The 25,023-nt window shown below is 42.3% G+C and overlaps 1 protein-coding gene and 1 long non-coding RNA gene across 2 annotated transcripts; one reads left to right on the top strand and one right to left on the bottom strand.

Annotated features, from left to right (window-relative positions):
- Positions 1 to 628: 628 nt before the first annotated feature.
- LOC129839306 (uncharacterized) lies at positions 629 to 10,598 on the top strand. Its single transcript, XR_008757001.1, has 3 exons — positions 629 to 819; positions 5,387 to 5,534; positions 7,673 to 10,598. It is a non-coding gene; the product is annotated as an uncharacterized LOC129839306 (long non-coding RNA).
- On the bottom strand, positions 8,839 to 25,023 carry pex6 (peroxisomal biogenesis factor 6). Its single transcript, XM_055906608.1, has 17 exons — positions 23,756 to 25,023; positions 23,279 to 23,448; positions 22,897 to 22,980; positions 22,567 to 22,669; positions 18,421 to 18,557; positions 17,876 to 17,984; positions 17,412 to 17,614; positions 15,464 to 15,650; positions 15,105 to 15,181; positions 14,740 to 14,872; positions 14,030 to 14,235; positions 13,528 to 13,589; positions 12,302 to 12,410; positions 11,742 to 11,858; positions 11,452 to 11,529; positions 11,118 to 11,257; positions 8,839 to 10,273 (listed from the first exon to the last, which is right to left on the bottom strand). Exons 1-17 carry the CDS (start codon positions 24,968 to 24,970, stop codon positions 10,137 to 10,139), a joined length of 3,267 nt encoding a protein of 1,088 aa, XP_055762583.1. The 5' UTR covers positions 24,971 to 25,023; the 3' UTR covers positions 8,839 to 10,136.

A 25,023-nucleotide genomic window follows, 5' to 3' on the forward strand; every position in this document is an offset into this window, starting at 1 on the left:
TGAGCTGTGCAGACTGGAAACTAAGCATACCATTACAGTCCTGCTCCTCCCACTCCTGCCTGTGGTGAGGACACATTTCCTGCATCTCACTGAGTATTGGCTGAAGCCACAGCTCCATCTAGAGAGCACTATGTCGCCACTACAATTAAAGCTGCTTCTATTACAAAATGCACAAGGTGTACTAACCAAAGGTTTCATAGCTGATAGTGAGTGTATGATTGGAAAAGGACACATTTCTGAGCATGGTGGGTTCTAAATATGCTGTGTCTGTTTAAGTTGTCACTTTTGAGCCAGTAGAGCACATTTTAGCCAACATTTCCCCTGGGTAAAATAATGTAGTGACAGTGGAAGGCACAGCATAATAAAAAGGTATTGGAAATGAATAGCCAAATATTCTTCCACCAGAAAAGCAAAGGCTGGGATGTAAGTGAACTGAAGTTAGTTGGATCATCTATGTGCCCACTTATTGTGGGGACATGACAGTTTGGCTGACCTCTTTCTACATTGTCCAATGGTTGTGTTTTTTATATTGGTCAAGTGCCGGATGTCATGGCAACGGTGCAAGTCGACCCCCTGATTGGCTGGCTGGCCAGGATCATCCGTTGCGGTTTGCAGTGAGAATTGCTGAGTGGACCCTCCTTTTTAAACCCCCCTCCCTGCCTCCCCCGTGGACTTCATGGCCTCCTATTATTTAGCAGATTTGTTTTTGCATCCTGGTTGAACCTTCTAGTGTGAAAGGGGAAAAAAACGATCAGGATCATATATGTGCCTTTGCAGGGACGCGGGGGGCATAACCTAACAAATGTGTGGGGTCAATTGGTAAGGACTGCTTTCCATTTGTTATTCCTCCAGAGGTAGGAACTTTAGGCGAGTACTGTAAGTCGTGTGCCGAAAGAAGAGTTGAAGTTGACTGTGTGGCTTTAAAAAGAGGGGTAGCTTGGGTGTGGATATACTAATGGCAGCAATTGGAGTTCCTCACCTCCATTTTAATACTTGAACTCTTAACTATTGCTCAGGAGTAAGACCCTCTCAACTCCTGATGTATTTAAGGCAAGTGCTAATAACTTGTAAGAAAGTAATTGTGGTATCTTGGTAGTTTATGCCAAAACACAGACTACGGTATGTTCTATTTTGAAAAGTTATTCTCAATGGATATTTTAGGGCCACTATTCGGCTATAACTATATTTGAACTCTTATCAGTGTTTGGAATCTTTAGCTACCAATGAGCAACATTTGTAATGCTATTGAAGAACATTTGCTAAGAGTGACAGTATATGCCTGGTTGGTGATTAAGCAATTGCTTTAAGAATTGCACAGACACTAAGAATGAGCTCCTCTTGCTAGTTGCTACAGGACGGACAGGAGAGAATAATGTCTGTTGTCTGGCTTACCTGACTCAGGGGACTGGTCAGTAACAAAATTAAAATATTTCAGCTCTCAGGTTGGGGGCTGGAATTGTAAACTGCATAATAGGAATCTCCTCACTCTCACAAGTTGAGAGGGGGCACTATCAGAGCAGAAAAGGACAACCTGGATGTATAATGTGGAAATACAAGGGTGTGGAAATATCCATTATCAACAAGGAATGTTCTAAGTGAAGAAATTAATGGAAGAGGAAAATATTTTTTGCACTTGGTAAAACGTTTCGGATTTCCGACACTATGAGCAAGGACTATGACATTTATTGAACAAGTACTTGAAAACCACCAGACACTTACTTTAACCTAGATGTCATGAAGAGGTCAGCAAGAGGTCAAGAACAATTCAGAGGGTTCACACCTAAGGGTCAATCAAACATGATATCTGAAGAGGCTCATAAAGCTTTAGGACATTGAGGTACAAAATGAAACAACTAATTTTGAATTGAAGACACCCCACTCCTAACCTTGTACCACTTGAGAGGACAGAGAAAGGGGAAATCTATCCTGACCTCTTTCCATGAAGCTAATGAAAAGAGGCAATGGTGAGGGGGAAGAGGGAGCGGGGATGGATGCACTGAACAAACAATGTTGCCCTCGGTACATTTACAATCAAGCCCACAGAGGGACAACAATGGCTTCAGCAAGGCCATACCACATCTAAACATTGCTAGATTTCTCTCTGGCCAGTTTAGCCGCGCTCGACCAGCAAAAGTCGAACAATTGAAGGTTTTATATTTTCCATCGTGCTCAGCAGTCAGAACTCGGTGGGGCTGCGAGGGGTCGGACATATGTAAGGGCTAAAAGCCACGCCCGTGGCGCAGACTGCTCGCACGTCTGCCGCTGTGCAATAGCAAAGAAGGTGAGCTCGGTGTAAGAAGGTTGCTATGGTGCTTCGGTGAGGACTGTTACTGGTTGAGGTACTGTTCTGGTTTCTTTTTCAGGCTTACTTTATGGAAGCCTGCCACAAGTGAGTGCAATTTAGATGCCATTTGATTAGGTGTGATTCAAAGCTATTTCTGTTATTGTAATCCATTGTCCCGGCCTAGTTGTCGTTCGAGATATGCAACAGAGTGTGTGACAAAGTGGATGAAGTTTATTCAGTAGTTTGACGCCATATAGGTTAGGGTGGAAATTGCAGCCGTACACTTTTAAGATGCATACAGAACGTGTATGTACGGGTCTCTCAGTAGCGTGTGGCTGTGTGCCCTTGTCGGCAACCATAGTAACAAATTGTTTCCTCCAAATATTCAGGTGTTTAAACTATGCATGCTTTAAGGATAAGCAAGGCAAGAATATTGCATTAGTCTAAAATTCATACAGAAAAAAGGCTGGTGATATAGGTATCAGAGGAGATGAGATTGATGTGTGCACATTGCCAGTCCATAACTTCACGGTAAACCCAAAAGTATTGGTCACATAAAAAAGGTCAATAGTTCAGGTTGTCAGCCACATTGTTTTTAGCATGTTCTTTGCATGTTCACATGCAAAAACAAGTTAATTGGGAGCAACTAAACAAGTACAACACAGAATTGGGCAAGGGACACCCAAACTTTGCAGCCTAGCAAATACCTTGTGGTAATATATATATATATATATATATATATATATATATATATATATATATATATATATATATATATATACACATACACATACATACATACATACATACATACATACACACACACACACACACACACACACATACACACACAGTTGAAGTCGGAAGTCTACATACAGTACACCTTAGCCAAATACATTTAAACTCAGTTTCACAATTCCTGACATTTAATCCTAGTAAAAATTCCCCGTCTTAGGTCAGTTAGGATCACCACTTTATTTGAAGAATGTGAAATGTCAGAATATTAGAGAGAATAATTTATTTCAGCTTGTATTTCTTTCATCACATTCCCAGTGGGTCAGAAGTTTACATATACTCAATTAGAATTTGGTAGCATTGCCTTTCAATTGTTTAACTTGTGTCAAACGTTTTGGGTAGCCTTCCACAAGCTTCCCACAATAAGTTGGGGGAATTGTGGCCCATTCCTCCTGACAGAGCTGGTGTAACAGGTTTGTAGGCCTCCTTGCTCGCACACACTTTTTCAGTTCTGCCCACACAATTTTATAGGATTGAGGTCAGGGCTTTGTGATGGCCACTCCAATGCCTTGACTTTGTTGTCCTTAAGCCATTTTGCCACAACTTTGGAAGTATGCTTGGGGTCATTGTCCATTTGGAAGACCCATTTGCGACCAAGCTTTAATTTCCTGACTGATGTCTTGAGATGTTGCTTCAATATATCAACGTAATTTTCCTTTCTCATGATGTCATCTAATTTGTGAAGTGAACCACTACCTCCTGCAGCAAAGCACCCCCACAACATGATGCTGCCACCCCCGTGCTTCACGGTTGGCATGGTGTTCTTCGGCTTGCAAGCATCCCCCTTTTTCCTCCAAACATAACGATGGTCATTATGGCCAAACAGTTCTATTTTTGTTTCAACTTGCCAGAGGACATTTCTCCAAAAAGTACGGTCTTTGCCCCCATGCACAGCTGCAAACCGTAGTCTGGCTTTTTTATGGCGGTTTTGGAGCAGTGGCTTCTTCCTTGCTGAGCGGCCATTCAGGTTATGTCGATATAGGACTCGTTTTACTGTGAATATAGATACTTTTTACCTGTTTCTCCAGCATCTTCACAAGGTCCTTTGCTGTTGTTCTGCGATTGATTTGCACTTTTCGTACCAAAATACGTTCATCTCTAGGAGACGGAATGCGTCTCCTTCCTGAGCAGTATGACGGCTGCGTGGTCTCATGGTGTTAATACTTGCATACTATTGTTTGTAAAGATAAACGTGGTACCTTCAGGCAGTTGGAAATTGCTCCCAAGGATGAACCAGACTTGGAGGTCTACAATTTCTTGATTTTCCCATGATGTCAAGCAAAGAGGCACTGAGATTGAAAGTTGGCCTTGAAATACATCCACAGGTACACCCCCAATTGACTCCAATGATGTCAATTAGCCTATCAGAAGCTTCTAAAGTCATGGCATCATTTTCTGGAATTTTCCAAACTGTTTAAAGGCACAGTCAACTTAGTGTATGTAAACTTCTGACCCACTGGAATTGTGATACAGTGAATTATAAGTGAAATAATCTGTCTGTAAACAATAGTTGGAAAAATTACTTGTGTCATGCACAAAGTAGATGTCCTAACTGACTTGACAAAACTTTAGTTTGTTAACAAGAAATTAGTGGAGTGGTTGAAAAACGAGTTAATGACTCCAACCTAAGTGTGTGTATATATAGTTAAATCACACTAACAGTATATTTAGCTTGAGATCAGATCTTGTTGATCAAAATTGCAAGTTAGCCGCTTGCTGTATAGTCTCACCTGAAGGGCTTCAGGTAATTGACAAAGTGGTGTTACTTATCCTCAACATTAGTACGTTTTCAGGATAACAATATGATTATGTGAAAGGAGATCCAATAATGATCATTTCAAATCCATTAACTGGCAACAGGGTCTTTACACAGGATGAATGATTAAGTAAATATCGTATTTGATTGCTAAATTGGGGCCAAGTTATTATTGACATCTGTACTTATGAATGACTGCACATTTCATCTGTGCAATTATCTAGGTCAATACTGCCTAAAAGAAGAAAAAAAACAAGTATTTCAACTTCAAGCCTCAAGCCTAAAAGTATTGACCATCTCTTTCCATGTATTGACCTCATGTTAAACGTGGAACCAGTAACAGACACAAGCTTCCAAGAGAAATTACATGCATGACCGTACGAGATCATTTCCCCTCGCCTTCACATATAATTACTAAAACAATGGACAACCTCTTGTGCAGATAGTCAGTCATGCAGTAACAGTCAAGGTAGCAGTCATATAATGTACACCGTGCTTATATAAATGGTGCTGTATAAACTAGTGGATTAAGCTGTTGCCATTCCCCCCAGGTTTCCCAAGGGGACGCTACTGAGAAGCTGGCTCACCAAGTCCCGGCCCAGACTGCTGCTGCTCATCGCGGGGTTGAAAAGACCTCAGGTGACCCTCATGCGGAGGAAGAGGATGAAACGCACGAAAGTAGCAAAGGCCACGTAAGCGGTAAATATGGGTAGTGTTGCACGTAAGAATAACCCCCCCCCCCCTCAAAACGGAGGATTCTTAAATAACTATACCCGTCACGAGAGATACCCGACCCCCAACAGTTGAGATTGAGGAACAGTTATTGGTCTAAGGAAATGAGTGTGTGTTGCGTGTAGTCTTCCGACATTTAATAGAAACCGTCAATTCTAATCATAAATGAATAATGCCTACTGTAAAGGGATAAACAGTAACACTTTCTTTAAAGCTGACAGTGAATGTTCTTTTTGAGATGTCTTGTTATAAGGCTTGCAATAGGTCTAATCAAATCTTCAAGTGACAAAACGTAGTCAGGATCATTACTAGATTATATAAGACATAAGGAGGCCAAACATGCTTCTGAGAAGTTTTGCATAATGTGTTATACCTGTTGATGTAAAGTGTAACTGGATAAAATATTAACTGTACACTAAAGTTGATGGTTAATATTCGGCTTAATAATTAGAGTTCTGTGATACCTACCTGTCGGGTTTCAAAAGCCAGTCAAGAAAAGAGGAAGAACTCAAGAGCAATTGCGCACAGCACACTTTCCTGTCCTCAAAATTCAGTAGAATGACTACCCAGCAAAGGTTCCAATCTTACCCCAACGACAAACCACAGTTTACTGTAATTAACTAATATGCCAAATGGCACTCAACATGACCATAGGCTATGTTGAGAATGGGGAACTACTTGCTAAATACTTGGCATACTACATGAGCATGCACAGTGTACTAAACATACTACATCCGGTAGTGAATATGGGCAGGTATTCTGGGCGGGATTGCAAATGCTAATCCAACACCTAGAGGTCCCAAACTCTTGACAAGAATATTGTCATTTTACTGTAGAGTTATCTTGAGTTAGTACCTTGCCAGTAGGCTAGCTTGGGGTACAGCTACCTTCCCATTCTCATGACAGTATTCTGATGTTTGAAATCAAACTATCGCATCACTCATTAAGGATAAGTGTTGGCTGCTAAATATGTCAATCAGATCTGAGACAAATAGGGGCATATCTTTGGTGTTAGTCACAACCCCTTCCTCCAGTAATGCCTTCTGGGATAGAAATAAACACTCCTGTGATAGTGTACAGTGATCACATACAATAAATAGCCACTTTGATTTAGCCATAACTTGAAAAAAAATGGTTTTGCTCCATTGTACCGCATTCAGTTTTCCACTCATTTGATGCGCACATCAGTCGCAAGTTTTACAACATACAATGGGAATAGACAGATACATGGCTAAATCTAAACATTGTTACAGTGTCATATCTATATTTGAGCCTCGGTTGCCATAAACATTTTTACAGAACTTGGTAAGCTCTTACAAAAACTTTTATTGGAGAAACTCCATAGATCCCCATATTCATCTTGTACTCTTGATGTGTGCCCTCTGCTGCTAGAGTCTCTGGTACTGCACTCATCTGTGTGACCTCAGTGGTAGAAAATACATCTAATTTTGAGAACTGCAATTCTTACATAAAAATCTGACATTCCTTGCTGTTATTCAATTTTGGGGGAAATGTTGTATGAGATCCTGGTCAGTCAACGATACTTAAATAAACATACTACCCTGCATACTTCGTACACTGCAGCTAAACATACTATGTTGTAGGCATAATGAGTATGTAATTCTGAATACAGCCATAGTCTCTAGGATAGGATAACACTACATCCACTTGCATAGTGAAGATGGGGTGCAGTAGTTAAGTAAATCAATTGACTTAAGGTCATCACCCCCTCAACCTACATGGTCAGACTTCTGGTTGGCAATAAGATCTAACATACAGGACCAATCAGCCTCTTAAGAACTAAATTCCCACCTGCAGCATAAACTCCGATGCTAGTGGCACGCTAATGATCCGGCCTGTTTCCTAGTGGGCATCTTGCCTCTGTAATCATCATTTCCCATTGGAAGCAGTCAGCATATTTCAACCTGGATCAATTGAAGACTTTACAATTGCCTAAGTAACCAAAGTGTGTCCTTTGTTTTTTTCCATTATCTTGATATATTATCTGAATATTGAACTATATAAGGCCTGTTATAGCAATTAGTCAGTTCATTTGTCAAAATACAAATGATCAAATTGAAAAACACATGTTCTTTGTCTTATAGAACCTGCAATCGAATGCCGCATTTCACTTGAGGTCTTGGCAAAGAGGATCTCCCCACCGGAGTTAGATATGAAAGACGAAGACATGGAAGAACTACGTTTTGAATCTTTGTCGAAGCAACGAACTAAACGCCAAAGTAAACAGAAAAGAGGTTTACCGTCTTTTGTGAAAACAAGGGATCTGCAACAGAGATCTAGACCCCCTGATTAAATCGAGATCTTCTCCTACACGCCCATTTGTATATCTCTTCAAATCCAAATTTGTTATGGTTCATTATAGTACAATGAGTGTGACTTGTAGATTATTTACATCCAGTGGCATACATTTAGTTTAACAGAACTGACTATCGCTGTGTTCTTAGGGTAGATCTTTTCTAGTCAGAGAATGATTTGTTGTTTCACATAAGCAAATTTGTGTTTGAGTGGGTGAATAAAAAAATAGTGCCTCTCCATGGCTAGCAGGTGCAAATATCTAAACCACAGTAGGTACACACGATTAATGCAACTCTGGGCCAATGAAAGAGTCGCCATTAACAATATGACCCATCATTTTTCCTTATTTTATATAAAACATCCAAGTGACTTGAAAGGAGGAAAAAGAGAGCGAGAAGGGGTAAAACCTTGATGTAAACATTCAAAAGTCTAATCAAATTGTGTTGGTCACATACACATATTATTGCAGATGTAGCAAAATGCTTGTTTTCCTTTACAAATAGGTACCAATTCTAGGCAACACTTTCACACTCAAATCATAAAGCCTACTTTTGCAGTGCCATGGACAGGACAGAAAATCTGTTTGGCAATTAACATTTTGTTAATTTTTTTACTACATTATCTAATATTGCCTATTGTATTTAGGTGAATAGCAAGCTTTCACAAATCAGGTATCATGAAACAAACTGCTTAAAATATATGACACTGCAATGTATTGGCAAGGTTTCAAGTAAAGCAAGTTAATATTTTGGTAAAGTTTATTTTACCAACCCAAGTAATACACTTTTTTTTTTAAATCAGATCATAAATTACATAAACATTACAATCACTTAACCTCGCTAGCAAAAACAGTTTGCACCATTTGAAAGTTATAGTTAACACAATTAACAATTTATAGATTTGTTTGTCTTACTTTTGTAATCATATTGTAATTTTTGCTAACATGAGATGGGAAGCACAATGTCTCACCATACAAAAATATAAGTATCGTTTTTCACATTGATAGCAATATTATAAATTATTCATTTTTTCATGGTTATACTAAGTTGTCCCATTTCACATGTAAATACATGAACTTTCGTTACAATCTTCAAAGGACAAAATTGGAATAGTCAAAATGAACGTAGATAATTACTAAACTCTAGTTCAAGCTCAACTTTGGTTTGAACCACATACATTGAAATTCCTCCAACGTGTCACTCAGAGGAACATCAGCTTTGTTACTCATGCTCTAACAAATTATTTCTTAAAACAATAAACTGCCAACTTAATATAAAGTGTGACCGGATACATTCTCATGGATTAATGCGGTCGCTTTGTTTCAATGTGTATTTGTTCTAAACTGTACTTAATAAGTGATTCATATTTTTAAAAGGTTTCATAATTGTGAATTATGTATTACTGATTTTATTTTATGCAAATTATCTACAGGGTGGAAGGGGAAACTCTGCATCAACCAGTGTTACCCAAAACTTGGTCTAGGAGAACTCGAGTATGCTGGTTTTCCATCAACCCATTATATTCATTGTTTTTATTTGAACTGTTGACGGCTTGGCTGGGTCTTTTGTTGCTCAAACAAGTCTCTGAAAGGATGGCTTGTAAAAGAAACCAGCATTCAAAATAGTTCAGGTTGGGGAAGCATTGGAATAATAAACCACTCGGATTTGGAACATCCTGTTGAAATGCAAGACTCAGTAAGAGACAACTTTGCAATTAATGGACTTAAATTGGACAACATACGGCTAGTAACTCCAGTGAGAATAGAGAAACTAAACAGAGCAGCAGCATTAGTGTCACTGAGGATATAGGAAAGTAATGTCCCAACTTTACTCCTAGGAGGGCCATGGATATACTAGTTTTCATTTGAACAACTTTCATATGCATTTGTTGCTGCCATTAACACTGCAGAGCTCAGTTACTTAAGATCAATTCAGAAACTAGTGGTTACAAATATACAGCACAAACCTTACGTTGACTGTTCAGATTGATTTAGCAAACTATACAAATGTGGTCCACATACAATATTGTGCATGAATTAGGTTGTGTACTAGTTTGGTCCCTTGGACTAAATGACACGGCTCATTCACTCATTAGTGCAGAGAAAAGGAAGAGAATTTCACAACCACAGTTTTTTGCAGAGCCAACACTCTTGAGGAATACACGCTTGTGGTAGAGGATTTGTGGTAACGTAGTGCATGCAGAAGATAATAGCTTAGCTCCATAACTGGGCGGCACTAGGCTTGGGTGGCTTGGTTATTTTGCAGTGAGTTTCTGCTGAATGAGTTTATATTTGAGCAGCTCTTGTTCAGAGACGGACGGTTTGAGGCAATCCAATGCTTGGTTAAAGTCTTCGGCAGAGAGTATGAGAGGAGTATCCTCGGTGTCCAGACCTGAGAGTGAAAGAGGGCGAGAGAGAAATGGAGGGGTAGTGGAAACAATAAAAAGGGGGTGTGAAAGAGATAAATAAGTCCCTATTGCACTTGTTACTAATGCTTGAGGTTGCCATAGGGCTCTAGGAACTGAGACGGTCATCTTAAAATACTATTAACAGTAGATATGACATTGGTATTTAGATAGGATGATATGAAAGAAAGGTATTTTATATATTTTCCAGTACATCATTTATAATGGTTTAAGATTTTGTGGAATGAAAAATTCATTAGAGAAACATAATTGCCACAAATTTTGCACTGTAGTAAAATCTTCTGAACATGACTCTGAATGATCTCGTAATGTGTCCATGTGTTGCCAAAATACGATGCATTCATATTATGGTTTGTTTCTACAGTACATGATATGAGGAGGTTGTAGGCATAGGACAAACGCAAACATTCAGCTGATAAACACCATGGGTTTATAGCAATGAGACTATGGATTTTATAGGCACATTATTTGGGTAGATTGTCCACATTGATTTTCATTTTAAAAACGCCAAAACTATGTTTTTTAATAAATGGACAAGATAAAGACAATTGAAGAGTCACCATTCTATTTACATTTAAATATTAAAAGTGGAACTGCTGTATTTTCAAATGATTTGACCATTTTTTTAGCCCACTCATGTGAACAGTGAGACACTGAGGCAATCATACATCACAGTTTTCCATGCTTCTGTTTCATGCTTTCAAATTCCTGTATTTAAACCCAAAATTTGTTTTTACACCTGAAGGAGGATTTTTAACCCAACTTTACAAGGAAAATGTACATGTCTCCATTTGTGACAGCCAAACGTACCATCGGTGACACGTGCAATCTTCCTCTTAATGGCAGACATCATGGCGTCGGAGCAGAGAGCATATATGTCCGCCCCTGTGAGCTGAGGAGGGCAGCGTTCCACTACATCCTGGAGACTGACGCTGGGGTCCACCTTGAACCTGCGAGCACAGAAACACACAGACACGCATAGCAATTCACATACAGCACAAATACCATATGTTTGAAACACACTTCTGCACTTTAACCTTGATTCTGCGAGGATAACTATTGAAAAAAAAAACACCAGTAGTTTTTACCAGCTTTTTGCCATTCATGTCTGACAATAAATGATAATCAGGCAGGACACACATACTTTCTGACTATGGCCTTCAGAACTTGCAGCTGAGACTCTTTGTCTTCATTGATCCCAACATACACCAATTTGTCAAACCTGAAAAAGCAGCAGAGGAAACCATAAGGTCAAAAACATAATGGAAAAGACAACAAAAAAATGGCTTTTAGAACAATAAAGTACAGCCTTGTCCAACATCTAAATGTTGACTTTATCAGAAGGTACATGCCTGTAGGCATACACTACATAAACATTTGCTTTGTGAGGAGACTCACACTGATTTACTAGACAAACCGTAATTTGAATCTCACCTGCCAGGTCTGAGCAGTGATTGATCGAGCAGGTCTGGCCGGTTGGTGGCTCCAATCACAAACACGTCCCCAGAGGAGTGAAGTCCGTCAAGCTCAGCCAGGAGCTGAGAGACCACCCTACAGTTAACAGAGATCAGGTTCAAACAAGGAAGAGGATGAAGTTGTCCTTAGGCACTGAGCTATGATCAGTTTTCTGTTGTTTCCCCCCAACGATTAAGGTCAGAATTTGGGGAGGGTAAACTGATCCTATATAAATAGAGGGAAGCAGGGTTTTACAAGAAAAGACCGTCAATGATCTTCTGAACACGCAAAACACCTTCATGATATTTTAACGCTCCACAAAATGACAGTGTGTCAGTCGTAAGATTATTCAATATCCACACACTTTCATTGGCCTCATTGAGAGAAATGGAATGTAGAAGGCCTAGTTTCGCCTACGGAAAATGTTTGCCAAACAAGGGTGACTCTGGATCTCCAAAATAACCTTTGTCGAAATGATTAAAAAAAAATCATAATGATCATTTTCAGTGGTGTATTGTCCAAAAATCAATCCCACCCACCTGTCCATGACTCCACCAGAGTCTCCACTGCGCCCTCTGTTGGGCGCTAGAGAGTCCAGCTCGTCAAAGAAGATGATACAAGGGGCCGCCACTCGAGCTTTGGAGAACACTGAACGAGAGAGAGGAAGAACCATTTTATTGGAAATCATATGTACAGGACAGTCACATCATAGGGCATTGGCTCTCACAAAATGTACACTACCGTTCAAAAGTTTGAGGTCACTTAGAAATGTCCTTGTTTTTGAAAGAAAAGCACATTTGTTGTCCATTAAAATAACATCAAAATGATCAGAAATACAGTGTTGACATTGTTAATGTTGTAAATGACTATTGTAGCTGGAAACGGCTACAATTTGAATGGAATATCTTGAATGGAATATAGAACAAGAATAGACTGACGAGTTTCAGAAGGAAGGTATTTGTTTCTGGACATTTTGAGCCTGTAATCGAACCCACAAATGCTGAAGCTCCAGATACTCAACTAGACTAAAGGCGGACAGTTTTATTGCTTCTTTAAATCAGCACAACAATTTTCAGCTGTGCTAGCATAACTGCAAAAGGGTTTTCTAATTATCAATTAGCCTTTTAAAAGGATAAACTTGGATTAGCTAACACATCGTGCCATTGGAACACAGGAGTGATGGTTGCTGATAAATGGGCCTGTGTACGCTTATGTAGACATTCCATTAAAAAAAATAAAAAACAGTTACCAGCTACAATAGTCATTTACAACATTAACAAAGGTCTACACTGTATTTCCAATAAATTCTATGTTATTTTAAATGGGGGAAAAAAAAGGAAAAAGTGCTTTTCTTTCAAAAACAAGGACAATTCTAAGTGACCCCAAACTTTTGAACGGTAGTGTAGATGCGTATATTTAGACTTGACCTCTTGTCTTCACTAGGCTGTTTTCAGACAATGCATCAGGAGCATGAAGAAAAACAAGCATAAGGCAGTACAAAAGTAGTAGTGCGCTTGGATCCTCTGCAAAACAATTTGTTCGATCTCACAGGGACGCGTCGGCCAATAGGCCTTCATCAGGGTTTTACAGAGAGGTGTAAACTGCACTTACAGTTGATTGCATGTATTCAACTAGGGCCCAATTTAGAGTTGAGATAAGGGCGTGCAACGCAGAAAGGTCACTTTGACGAAACCTTACTGGCAAGCCATGCGCACAGCCCATGGGAGTTGAACAAACAGCCATCTAAAGCCACTACTACACTCACCCTCTCTCACGTTCTCCTCGCTTTGACCCACGTACATGTTGATGAGTTCCGGGCCTTTTACACTAAACAAAGAGGAAGACAAAGCCATCAGGATTCAAACACAATCATTCAGCTGAATGTGTGGAAAAAATATGGATGACCCGCTTGTTCACCGCAAGATGCTCGTTACCCGGTGTCGGGGCTCAGGGGTGTGCAACATTACAGAACAATCGGATAGAAGTCTATTATGTAGAACAGACACTTCTCTGTCACTTAGAATAGGGAATGTTGGCTCTATATAAGAAATCTATCTGCAACATTCCATGACATTTCTCCAGCTTTCTCATCCCTTTTTTCCTGACACCAGGTTCATGTACATTTGGGAGAAAACGTTGCGTGAAAACAGGGAGGTGCCATCTGAACCTGTCCAATAAGAAACACTTTTTCCCGTTGCAACTGTTTCACTACAGTGTCCCCTACTGAACTTGACCCAGTCATCCAGGCTCCTCTGGTTGTCTCCTACCTGAGGAAGGTCATGGAGCACTCGGTAGCCACAGCCTTGGCCAGCAGGGTCTTGCCCGTGCCGGGAGGCCCATAGAGGAGCAGGCCGGCGCGGCGCAGGCCCATGGACAGCAGCTCGGGCCTCTCCAGGGGCAGCTGCACTGTGTCCAGGATCTCTCGCTTCACCTGCTGCAGGCCGCCAATGTCTTGCCAGCGCACACTGGGGATCTGACCACACACATACACACGTTACACTTCTCCACCATAAGCAGTTGATCAGTGTCAGTAGTCTCCTCTGAGCCAGTGAAACATGGGCTAGTCTAATTCTCTACCCATCTCGTGAAGTGTGCACTCGTACACTTCCACTCATGGATTTAAAAGGAATGGACTGGTATGAAGAATATGTGGGAAACTCCCTCCAGCCATGATTGTAACAAATCGAATGGTTTTTAAATGCATGAGGGGGAATGAACGAGTGAACACATCTGGAGAAGGGTAGAGAATTGTAACAGAGACATGGGTTTCATCTAAACTGCAAAAAAAATGAAATGTGTCCTCTCCTCATCTCTCCTTTATCTGCACTGACTGGAAAACAATATGGTGGAAGGTCATCATTAGGCTTTCACCTGGTCAGTTCTTTCAGACCAATGCAATGTAGGAGAGGAGGCAAGGAAAGGGAGGATTATTTAGATAATTTGAGAAATAGCCGTGCGCCCCATTTTCGGTGTGTACCTTCGGGGCTCCGATGGCCTGAGAGTGGGCGTCTTGGAGGGTCTCCAAGGCATTGGTGAAGTCCTGGGCCAGGATGGTTACCCCACAGGCACAGAGGTCCTCTTCCTCCTGCACACTGGCCCCCTCTGGGAAACTGAACACAAATGCCTGCCTCAGTCATTCTGTAGTGGTATGTTGTCCTTTTGAAATAATTCATTTTTTAAAGTAGTAGTAATAGTAAACTTGGTTATGCAGCCAACAGAGACAAATCACAAGGAATAGGACACAATATACAACATAACAAGAACAACACATTGCGCATAGTTGCTAGAGTTCAGCGAATATTCAGTGGGGAAGAGGAGAGCAATTGCGGGTGGACGACTCACCAGGATTGGAGTATCCTTCCGTGGGCAGATTTACCAGCCTGAGTCAGCAGTGCACTGAGGTCCCCCAATAGAAAGCCCTGTGAGCCGAGAGAGGGAGGTATATAGAGAGAAACATAAAAAGAAGATAGAGTTAGAAGGTGTTAGAAGGATCATCAAAAGTCATGGTCCTTCCGAATGTGTCTTCCGCAAAACCAAACTCACTTCTATAGATTCTCAATTGGTGTTTAAAACAACCTGGTGCCTTTTAAATCCTTGAAGGGGGATGTGAACAAGTGAACAGAAATATTGGGGAGAATGAGAATTGGGCTGGTGTCTACGAAGTATGAATATAACGGCAAAAACCATGCTATGGATCTCACCGCAGTGTGCTTGGCCAGCCTGGCCAGGTTGACGTCCCTCCCCAGGGGCACGCCCTCGCTGAGGCTGGCCAGCATGGCCCGGCGCTGCTCCTCACTGGGGCTCTCTATCGACACCTGGTGGATAAAGGCTGCCATCACGTCAGACGACAGCTCCCGGGGTTTACTCACAGCCGCCACCACGACCACGCTAAGAGGGAGAGAGTGACAGAGGATATAGACGTAGCCGTTCCTTCTTTGCCTTCATTCAATGATACTGAAAGTAACCTTTTGTTTCTTGTTGTTGCAATAAGGTCTGGTGGCTCAACTCAACTGAATTCACATTGCGTTATTTACGCAGTAGGTCCCTTTATCGAACAGCAAAACAAATACTATTATCCCCGTGTAGACGCTTCCAGTTATCAGAATAAGAAGTGTCGAATAAAATTTTATTGGTCACATACACGTGATTAGCTAATGTTTTTGCAGGTGTAGCGAAATGCTTATGTGGATTGAAAAACTACACTGTTTATATTCTGCCATATTACCAGTCACCTTGTCCTGGTTAAATGCGGTGGTTCACGCTTTCAGTTTCACTCAAATGCTACCATCTATCCACGGTTTCTGGTTAGGGTAGGTTATAAGTCACAGTGGGTACTACATCGCCTATACACTTCCTTATGAACTTAGTCACCGTATCTGTGTATGCGTCTAGGTTATTTTCGCAAGCTACCCGGAACATATCCCAGTCCACGTGATCAAAACAATCCTGAAGTGTGGATTCCGATTGGTCAGACCAGCATTGAATAGTACGAAGCACAGGCACTTCCTGTTTGAGTTCCTGCCTATAGGATTAGATTTGCCAAAAGGAGGGCGGGGGAGGGCCTTGTAAGCATTCCGGAAGTTTGAATAGCAATGGTCGAGAGTTTTAGTAGCGCGAGTAGGACAGTCAATATGTCGATAGAACTTTGGCAGCCTAGTCCTCAGATTTGCTTTGTTAAAATCCCCAGCTACAAGAAATGCAGCCTCAGGATATGTGGTTTCCAGTTTGCATGAATTCCAGTGAAGTTCTTTGAGGGCCGTCAAGGTTTCGGCCTGAGGTGGGATGGAAACGGCGTGGCGATGACGGAGGAGAATTCTCTTAGGAGATAATATGGTCGGCATTTAGTTATGAGGTCTTCTAGGTCGGGTGAGCAAAATGACTTGAGTTCCTGTATGTTCCTAGAATTACACCATGAATCATTAATCATGAAACACACCCCTCTGCCTTTCTGCTTCCTGGAGAGATATTTATTCCTGTCTGCGCGATGTACTGAGAATCCTGCTGGCTTTACCGACTCCGACAGAGTATCCCAAGAGAGCCATGTTTCCGTAAAACAAGTATATTACAGGCCCCGATGTCCTTGCTCTAAGCTCATCAACTTTGTTATCCAAAGACTGAACATTAGCGAGTAATATACTCGGAAGCGGTGGGTGGTGTGCGCGCCTCCTAAGTCGAACCAGCAGGTACCCTCGAGTGCCTCTCCTCAGCCAACGATGTTTCGGGTCAGCCTCTGGAATAAGTTCAATTGCTCTGGGGAGAGTGAACAAAGGATCTGCTCCAGGGAAGTCGTATTCCTGATCGTAATGCTGGTATTCTGGTGAGTTACCGCCACTCTAATATCTAATAGTTCTTCCCGGCTGTATGAAATGACAAAACATTTCCTGAGCTAATAATGTACAAAAAGCTATTTTTCTACCTTTTTCTAAGAGCTAGTCGCGATGCTGCCATCTCTGTCAGCGCCATCTTCGTGTGTGTGTGTGTGTGTGTGTGTGTGTGTGTGTGTGTGTGTGTGTGTGTGTGTGTGTGTGTGTGTGTGTGTGCACGCGCGCACAGGCAGAAGCTTACAGTAATAGTAACAAAGGCACTGCATAAACATGGCTATGGCCAGGATCGACTGAATTCTAGCCTTGGTTAAGATGGATGGGCTACCTGGCAGGGGCGTGGGCAATGAACTGGCACAGGGCGTCTATGACCCTGGCATCCTCCTCGGTGCCATCCCTGGGCTGGCCCAGCAGCTGCAGGTTCCTGAGCAGCAGAATGCACGGTCGGTGGGCCTCAGCTCGCTGGAAGACAGACTTCATCTTCGCCTCGCAGGCGGCGGCCGTGTCGGCGCAGAGGGTCACGCAGTCCACCTGCACAGGGGCAGAGAGGAAACTTTTGAACATTTCCAAACATTTGACATAAGCAACTTAAGACTAAAGTTAAGTCCCGTAACTAAGGGTGAGGATAGCCTTAGATTTGATCTGCTTACGGACTGAGTATTTCACATGAAATGAATCATATTACTACCTCAATTCTAAAGGCTATAGAGCGAGTAACCTCAAACTAATACATGTACATTTGTATTTTAATTCAATCTTGTAATAAGCCAGTTGTGTGATTCTGAAGGGTACCTTCACTAAGTGCAGATGGAGTCTACGGCATGCAGCTCTGACAGAGGTGAATTTGCCACTGCCACTCGGTCCCAGGAGGAGGATGCTGCAGCCACTCAGAGCAGCAGAGCTTGAAAAAAAAGTTGATACAAAAAAGTCAGCATAGAGATACAAAGGAGTGCGGATAACAGTTATTCTACATAGAGTAAGTATCCTGTTATATTGGCTATGACTAAATCTTGTTCACTTACACTTCACATATTGTTTACCGTATTGCCCTAGGTATGCAGTATCAGCTGACATATACAAGTCAATAATGGTAACCGGGATGATTTGAATTGCATTTATGTCCGTGTCTGTTTTCAGGAAGATGCCCAGGACCGTATTTACTAGACACCAAATAGAAAACGGGGAAGGACTACCTGAACTTCCAATAAGATGTCCGATAAGAAACTCTCGTTTCTGTTGCAAAGCGTTTTACATTGCAAAACATTTTGCTATGGTTTGCACTAATGAATACAGCCCAGTTGTGTAAAATGATGTCATCCTGCTGAGTTAACACTGACCTTTCATTCATGTGGGGCTGGATGATAGTGGAGAATTGGTCCACGGTGCTGGAGAGCCCAGGGGGAGACAGGCTAGTCCAGAGGGAAGGCTCCTCGCCAACAAGGGAACAGGGAGCCAAGCTATTGGTGGAGCCGCCCTAAAAGGACAAGTAATATGCATGGAAGGTGTGTGTCAGTTGCAAAAAGTAAACAACTGGAGAAACCTCGTCATTTTGAAACAGGTGCTTAAAGCAGCAAAAGAGTGTAGGAGCGGTTGCTAAATAACTGTAAACAATTTTAGCTGACGAGCTAATCATCTTGGCAAACAGTGGGGTGAAATGACCTTATTTATCGTTAAATTAGCCAACGCAAATGTCTTTGCTAGCAAATACGATGCAGTCTCCACACTTGCAAGGGGTCTAGTCATGTTTACTTTGATGTTTGTGTAATCTCTACTTTTAAGCTAGTACACAATCCTCAAAAAGGGATTTAGCCTTTGAGATACCCCTGCCTAAGGTATAACAAACAGAACCATCCTTTTCCAGATCTCTAAGGTCTCCCATTATTGAAATGGATGGTTGTATCGCAGACACTGAAAACGGTCATTGTTTTCAGTCAAAGGTTCCTCTGTGGATTGGATTTGTTTAGCCCCTACTGTCGCAGTTACGTTGTGGGGGGGCTAGATGACTCCAAATCCAACATGGTGTCCAAAATCCAATATGGCTGCCACATTTCCAATAAATGGTGGTTTAATCACCTGTACAAGTTCACGTTTTAAGAGATACATTTTTGTGATTTGTGTACTGCACTGTACTCAAGACTATTTGTGTGTACTTCATCTATGTTAGAAATCCAATATGCCCACCATATACACTCAAACACCTTTGTCTGGATATATAAAACGGCAGCAGACTGCATGGCACGGCAGCCCCAAGTATTCCAAGTCACGAGCCTCTTTGACGATCAATGAGACAACTGGGAGGCTCCAACGAAACGAAAGAGAATCCAACCCTGGGTTCTGACACTCGGTCCCTAGCTCTACAACTGTGGTATAACTTGCCACTCCAGGATTGGCCTCTTAAGTCACCTCCTTATAAATTTACAAGTGAGCTTTGATTCATTGCTAGTCCAATTTGTCTGCCTGAATCAAACATGACCTCCCGCTGGCTTACTGCATTTGTGATGCACAATTTTCCGGTGGCGTTTTATCCTGTTCAGGTTGAGCTGGCACATTGCTTCTTCCAGACAAACATGCCCACCATCCTGGCAGTCTGCCCTGGAGTTGCCGTATATATTGACTTAGTGACAGCTATGGTGTATGAAGAGGATGCGACCACACATGACAACCGCATAAGGCTGGTGTTCACTACAATGAACCAACACAACCTGACACTCATTGACAAGAAATGCCATCAACTTTGTGGGCCTTCACATGTCATAGCAATTTAACCTCTCCAATGTCAATACCATCTTGAATCTCCCAGAACAGTCCTTGATAAGCCCACTCCAGCATCAGTCCTTCCCTCGGGCACTACTAGAGACACCATGGAACTGTACTGCCGCACGTCAGGACATTCACAGCCAAAATAACATCTGGAAAATGCTGGTGTGCATTGCCCTCATATGTACCCATTTTGCTACCAATCTAAACTGGACTCACATGCGAAGAATTAGCTTTCATGCTCCTCTGCAACCCTTTCACTGTCCATGAAATCCCAGGGATCATCTTCAAATGTATGTGTGTGGAACTGTGTTGTCCCTCAAAACCAATGCTTCTTAAATCACAGTCTATGACCTAGTTACACTAGCTAACCTCTACGTAACCTGAGGTCACCCTCACAGGTTCTTTCACACTCCACATCTCCTGCTGGGCATACCCCAGTCTGTTATCAATGACAACCTCCCATAGTTAATATCGGACAAATTATCATCCTAACTGACTTCAAAAGGAATATAAAGAAATATGTAGGACATGACCTGCAGGACTTTTTGCCACATTCAATATATAAAAAATAGTATTGTTTGTGACAGCCATTTCACAGACTCTTCTTACAACCAACCAGTATCCCAAGCATCATTCAGGCTGGGACAACATTCCACTTAGTCAATGGGTTTCTTTGGTATGCAAGCTGCATCTGCTGACTGACAACACCGAACTGTAGAAATGGAAACGGATCACCCCACAGCCCCAATACCCCACCAGTCATACAGGAAGGACACTGCTCTTGTCGCTGCAGCTTGTCAAGAATGACCAGTTAGAGGCCTCCCGGGTGGCGCAGTGGTCTAGGGCACTGCATCGCAGTGCTAACTGCGCCACCAGAGTCTCTGGGTTCGCCCCCAGGCTCTGTCACAGCCGGCCGCGACCGGGAGGTCCGTGGGGCGACACACAATTGGGCTAGCGTCGTCCGGGTTAGGGAGGGTTTGGCCGGTAGGGATTTCCTTGTCTCATCACGCTCCAGCGACTCCTGTGGCGGGCTGGGCGCAGTGCGCGCTAACCAAGGGGGCCAGGTGCACGGGGTTTCCTCTGACACATTGGTGCGGCTGGCTTCCGGGTTGGAGGCGCGCTGTGTTAAAGAAGCAGTGCGGCTTGGTTGGGTTGTGCCTCGGAGGACGCATGGCTTTCGACCTTCGTCTCTCCCGAGCCCGTACGGGAGTTGTAGCGATGAGACAAGATAGTAATTACTAGCGATTGGATACCACGAAAATTGGGGAGAAAAGGGGATAAAATTTATTTAAAAAAAAGAAGAAAAAAAAAAAAAAAAGAATGACCAGTTAGCTGTGCAAGCTGATCAGGCCCCAGAACTACAACCACCACTGGCTACTGGTCAGGGCCCAGAACTACAACCACCACTGGCTACTGGTCAGGGCCCAGAACTACAACCACCACTGGCTACTGGTCAGGGCCCAGAACTACAACCACCACTGGCTACTGGTCAGGGCCCAGAACTACAACCACCACTGGCTACTGGTCAGGGCCCAGAACTACAACCACCACTGGCTACTGGTCAGTGCCCAGAACTACAACCACCACTGTCTACTTTGTCTTCTCACCCTGTAAGGATACACTCATGTCTTGGTCACCTCAAAGACTATGAATCAACCTTTCACACTTAGTTTTAGTGGGGAAAAGAAGGCTGTACATACACTACTAGAGTAGCTGACTGTTGTATTACAGTTGTGGCGTGCTTGCAGTTATGCTACAGTGTGCATATGTAGTGAAAGAGAAAGGGGGTACACCTAGTCAGTTGCTCAACTGAATGCATTCAACCGAAATGTGTCTTCGGTATTTAACCCAACCCGTCTGAATCAGAGAGGTGCGAGGGGATGCCTTAATCAATATCCATGTCATCGGCGCCCAGGGAGAAGTTGTTGTTGGGGGTTAACTGCCTTGCTCAAGGGCAGAAATATATATATATATATATATATATATATATATAAAATTACAATAGCCAGAACATCAAAAACCATGTAACTGTATGGATTGTCGTCAGGCAGGACCATACAGCACTGAATGAAAACCAAATTTAACTTGGAAAGTTGTCTATTGAATAGCTACCAAAAAGTGAAGTTTACATTTATAACTATTCATAGTTGATATTTCTGACTATTGTATCTGTGTGTTTACAGCTCTATATTTCAAATGCATTAAGATATCCTAATGCTGTTAGTTCGTGTATGTAGGGCAGACAGCTGACTACTTGTATTTACGATTTTAGCAATATCAGAGCTTGCAATATCGGGTTACATGAGCTTATGTGACCCACGCCCCTCCAGCCGGGCATTATTCTGCACTTTTGAGTTAAGGTGTGTCACAATATCTATCAAATGTAAACACTTTTGCAGTAATGTATTTTTACAATAATGTATTTGTACATTTTTACAATAATGTATTTCTACATTTTTACATGCACATCCCATTTCATATATGGGAGAACTTAAAGATGTGAAAACATGGTCGTGTTTTGTTATACCTCAGGTAGGGGTATCTCAACATTTTGGGGGCCTTGCACTAGCCTAGTTCCAAGCGTAGGCCTATTGAAATACATACTTCACCACTCAAAAGAGCAAGACATAAGTAGTATTGAATGTTCAATATATGCATGCAGTCTTAAAAATCTCTGAATCTGGCTATTGACGTGACATTTTATGTAAAAAGTTGAAACGTACCATGTATAGAGATGTGTGGACAGTGTCTGCAAGGTAAGGACCTTGGTCTTCCTCCTCTGTAGAGCCACAAACCTTTTTCACTTTGAAATACACAACTGGCCACCTAACGAAAGTTCAGAGTTCAAAGTAAGAAAAGTGTCATTGAATACCCAATCATGTGCTCATGTTGATTTGACGTAAAGCAGCAAGATATGGTGGCACGCCATTTTATCTGACACACCCTGTAGTATAGGAGAAACATTTGTTAAATCATTATGCTCAACCTCCCCCGGTTGTTCCGAGGGTAAATGGATAAATAAGTGGAAGCATTAGTCTGCTTGACGTGTGGACCTTGTGATTCCCTCAGAGTTGCTCTCCAAGACTTCAGGATGCCCTTCAGATGGGATGCCCAAAACACCGCCCAGCTGCACAAGTCTGGGAGAGATGGAACAAAGGTTAAAGGTCAAATACAGCACGGTGCGTGCAAAACAAATCCTACAGGGAAGACGCAACAAACCAACAACCGTATGAAGCACAAACCAAGGCCAGAGACACATTCATTAGTGCACACAATAGAAAAACCTTTTGCAACAAACGGAAAATGGGAGTTTCTTATAGGCCAAATTCAGGTAGTCAATCCCCAATTTCAGCCCATTCACTTCCGTTTGGTTACTAATGAATACAAAACATTTTTAGAATTAGTACAGATAGAAGGGCAGAGTATTTCACTAACCTTGGTATGGTAAAGTGCTCACAGAGGATACTGTCAAAGGGACCATGAGAGCTGTATTCTGGGGAGATGACAGCATCAATATGGAGTTCTTTGGCTAACCGCGGTGATGCTGATCGAGAGAGGCTCTCAGAAAGCTGAAGACCTGACTGAGAAACGACCCGGTTCCATCTCTGAGATAATTCAAAGAAATGCAGCAAAGAATTCAGCATTATGATCATTATTATGTGAAGACAAATCTGTCCCCCAAATTGTCAGTTGCTTGGCTGTTCCAGGATGTGAGAATTGGCGTATATGGGCATGCACATCCCTTTCATATTAAACTTTCCCTTTAACCTATTCAAATTGATTTGAATATAAACTAAGAAGAAAAAAAGTTGAGTTGCAATGACAACCTGCATGCAAATGGACATGGAGGACGTCGCACAACACTTAACTTTCAACTAAAATGTAAGAACAAATGTACAAATATTTACTCACCTTTATCTTCACAGCTCTGCTACTGACTGGCACTGGCTCTCCGTTTGACAAGTTGAACCAATGAGTCGGCGATATGAAGCCAACGTTGTCATGAAGGTCCAACTCAGCACACTTGCTGAAATCTGCCACAACAACCGAGCCGAGATGGACCACTTCGGTGCCCTTAGATGGCTCTTTGCCAGGTGCATTATCATCGGCTTGCCCGGGACTTGGCAGGGATTCGCCTCTGTAGGACGTCTTTGTCATTTCTGATGAGCAGTTAAACCTAGACACCACTACCCACTCACGGCTAAATAACCCGAGTTTGAGCAGCAACTGTTTGCTTACGAAAACAGTACTGTCAAAATCGATTTTACCATCGCGCTTCTCCACTAGTACAATTCTCCCTTGACCGTACAAGCGACGAATATCCACGATTCTGACATCCAGCCTACACTCCAGTGCTTGCAAAAAAGCGGTTAAACTCGAGTCCAATACTTGCCTGTTGTCAAGTAAAGAGCTTCCCCCGCTAAGACTATTCGCGTAGTGTGCAAAATCAGAGACAAATAGCGAGGTCAAATTTCTAGTAGCCAAAGCATTCGACGTCTCCAGTGCACCATGTTGCGCAATGTCTCTGCAGTCGGTGACCACCACTGTTGTGTTGATTGTTATCATCCCCTGCGTTAGAGGTGTACACTCCAACACAACTAAGTCGAACAGAGAGTGTTGCACTTGAGATATATCATCTCCAAGTAAAGGGTGATAGGGAAGTGATAGCGAGTCCCCTTGTCGTGCCAATAGTGGTTGACCTTGGCACGAAGCCAGTATGAGAAGTCCATTGGAAAACTTATCCGAGTTTGCCCACTTGAAACTCTGTCTTGTTCGTGCCCCTATAACAACTTTTCCAAGGGAAAACGGTGACAGTGGGCGTACAACTCCCCTTATATCATCCTGGAGACCATAGTGTTTGAGAAAGATCTTACTTGTGTACAGTTTTAAAGTTGTGTCGTTTCCATCCGCCCCACAACCTGACGTCTCCTCTGTTGAGTGCGCGCAGAGCAAAACTGCAGTTTTCCCGAGTGTTTGAAGCTTCCGTGATGTGAATAAAAGGGTCGAAGTAGGCTCATTGCAACTTGGAAACGCATATCTAAATTGTGACTTGATAACAAGCACGTGCAAAGGATTTAAGTGCGTTGGAAATGTATCTAAACATGACAGTTCTACCTGAGCTTCCATGTTGGGGGGAGCGCATGCGCATTGGGCAATATTTTGTCCGGAAGTGAAAGCAG

This window comes from Salvelinus fontinalis, chromosome 3, assembly GCF_029448725.1.
Source record: "Salvelinus fontinalis isolate EN_2023a chromosome 3, ASM2944872v1, whole genome shotgun sequence".
Lineage (NCBI taxonomy): Eukaryota > Metazoa > Chordata > Actinopteri > Salmoniformes > Salmonidae > Salvelinus > Salvelinus fontinalis.

Excerpts from the sequence above, each read along its gene's own strand:
- pex6 (XM_055906608.1), bottom strand. The coding sequence starts at position 24,970 with ATGGAAGCTCAGGTAGAACTGTCATGTTTAGATACATTTCCAACGCAC. Across the intron at positions 14,873-15,104 it reads GGAAGGATACTCCAATCCTG|TTTCCCAGAGGGGGCCAGTG; the intron begins GTGAGTCGTCCA and ends ATTTGTGTTCAG. Across the intron at positions 12,411-13,527 it reads CGAGGAGAACGTGAGAGAGG|TGTTCTCCAAAGCTCGAGTG; the intron begins GTGAGTGTAGTA and ends TCTCTCGTTCAG.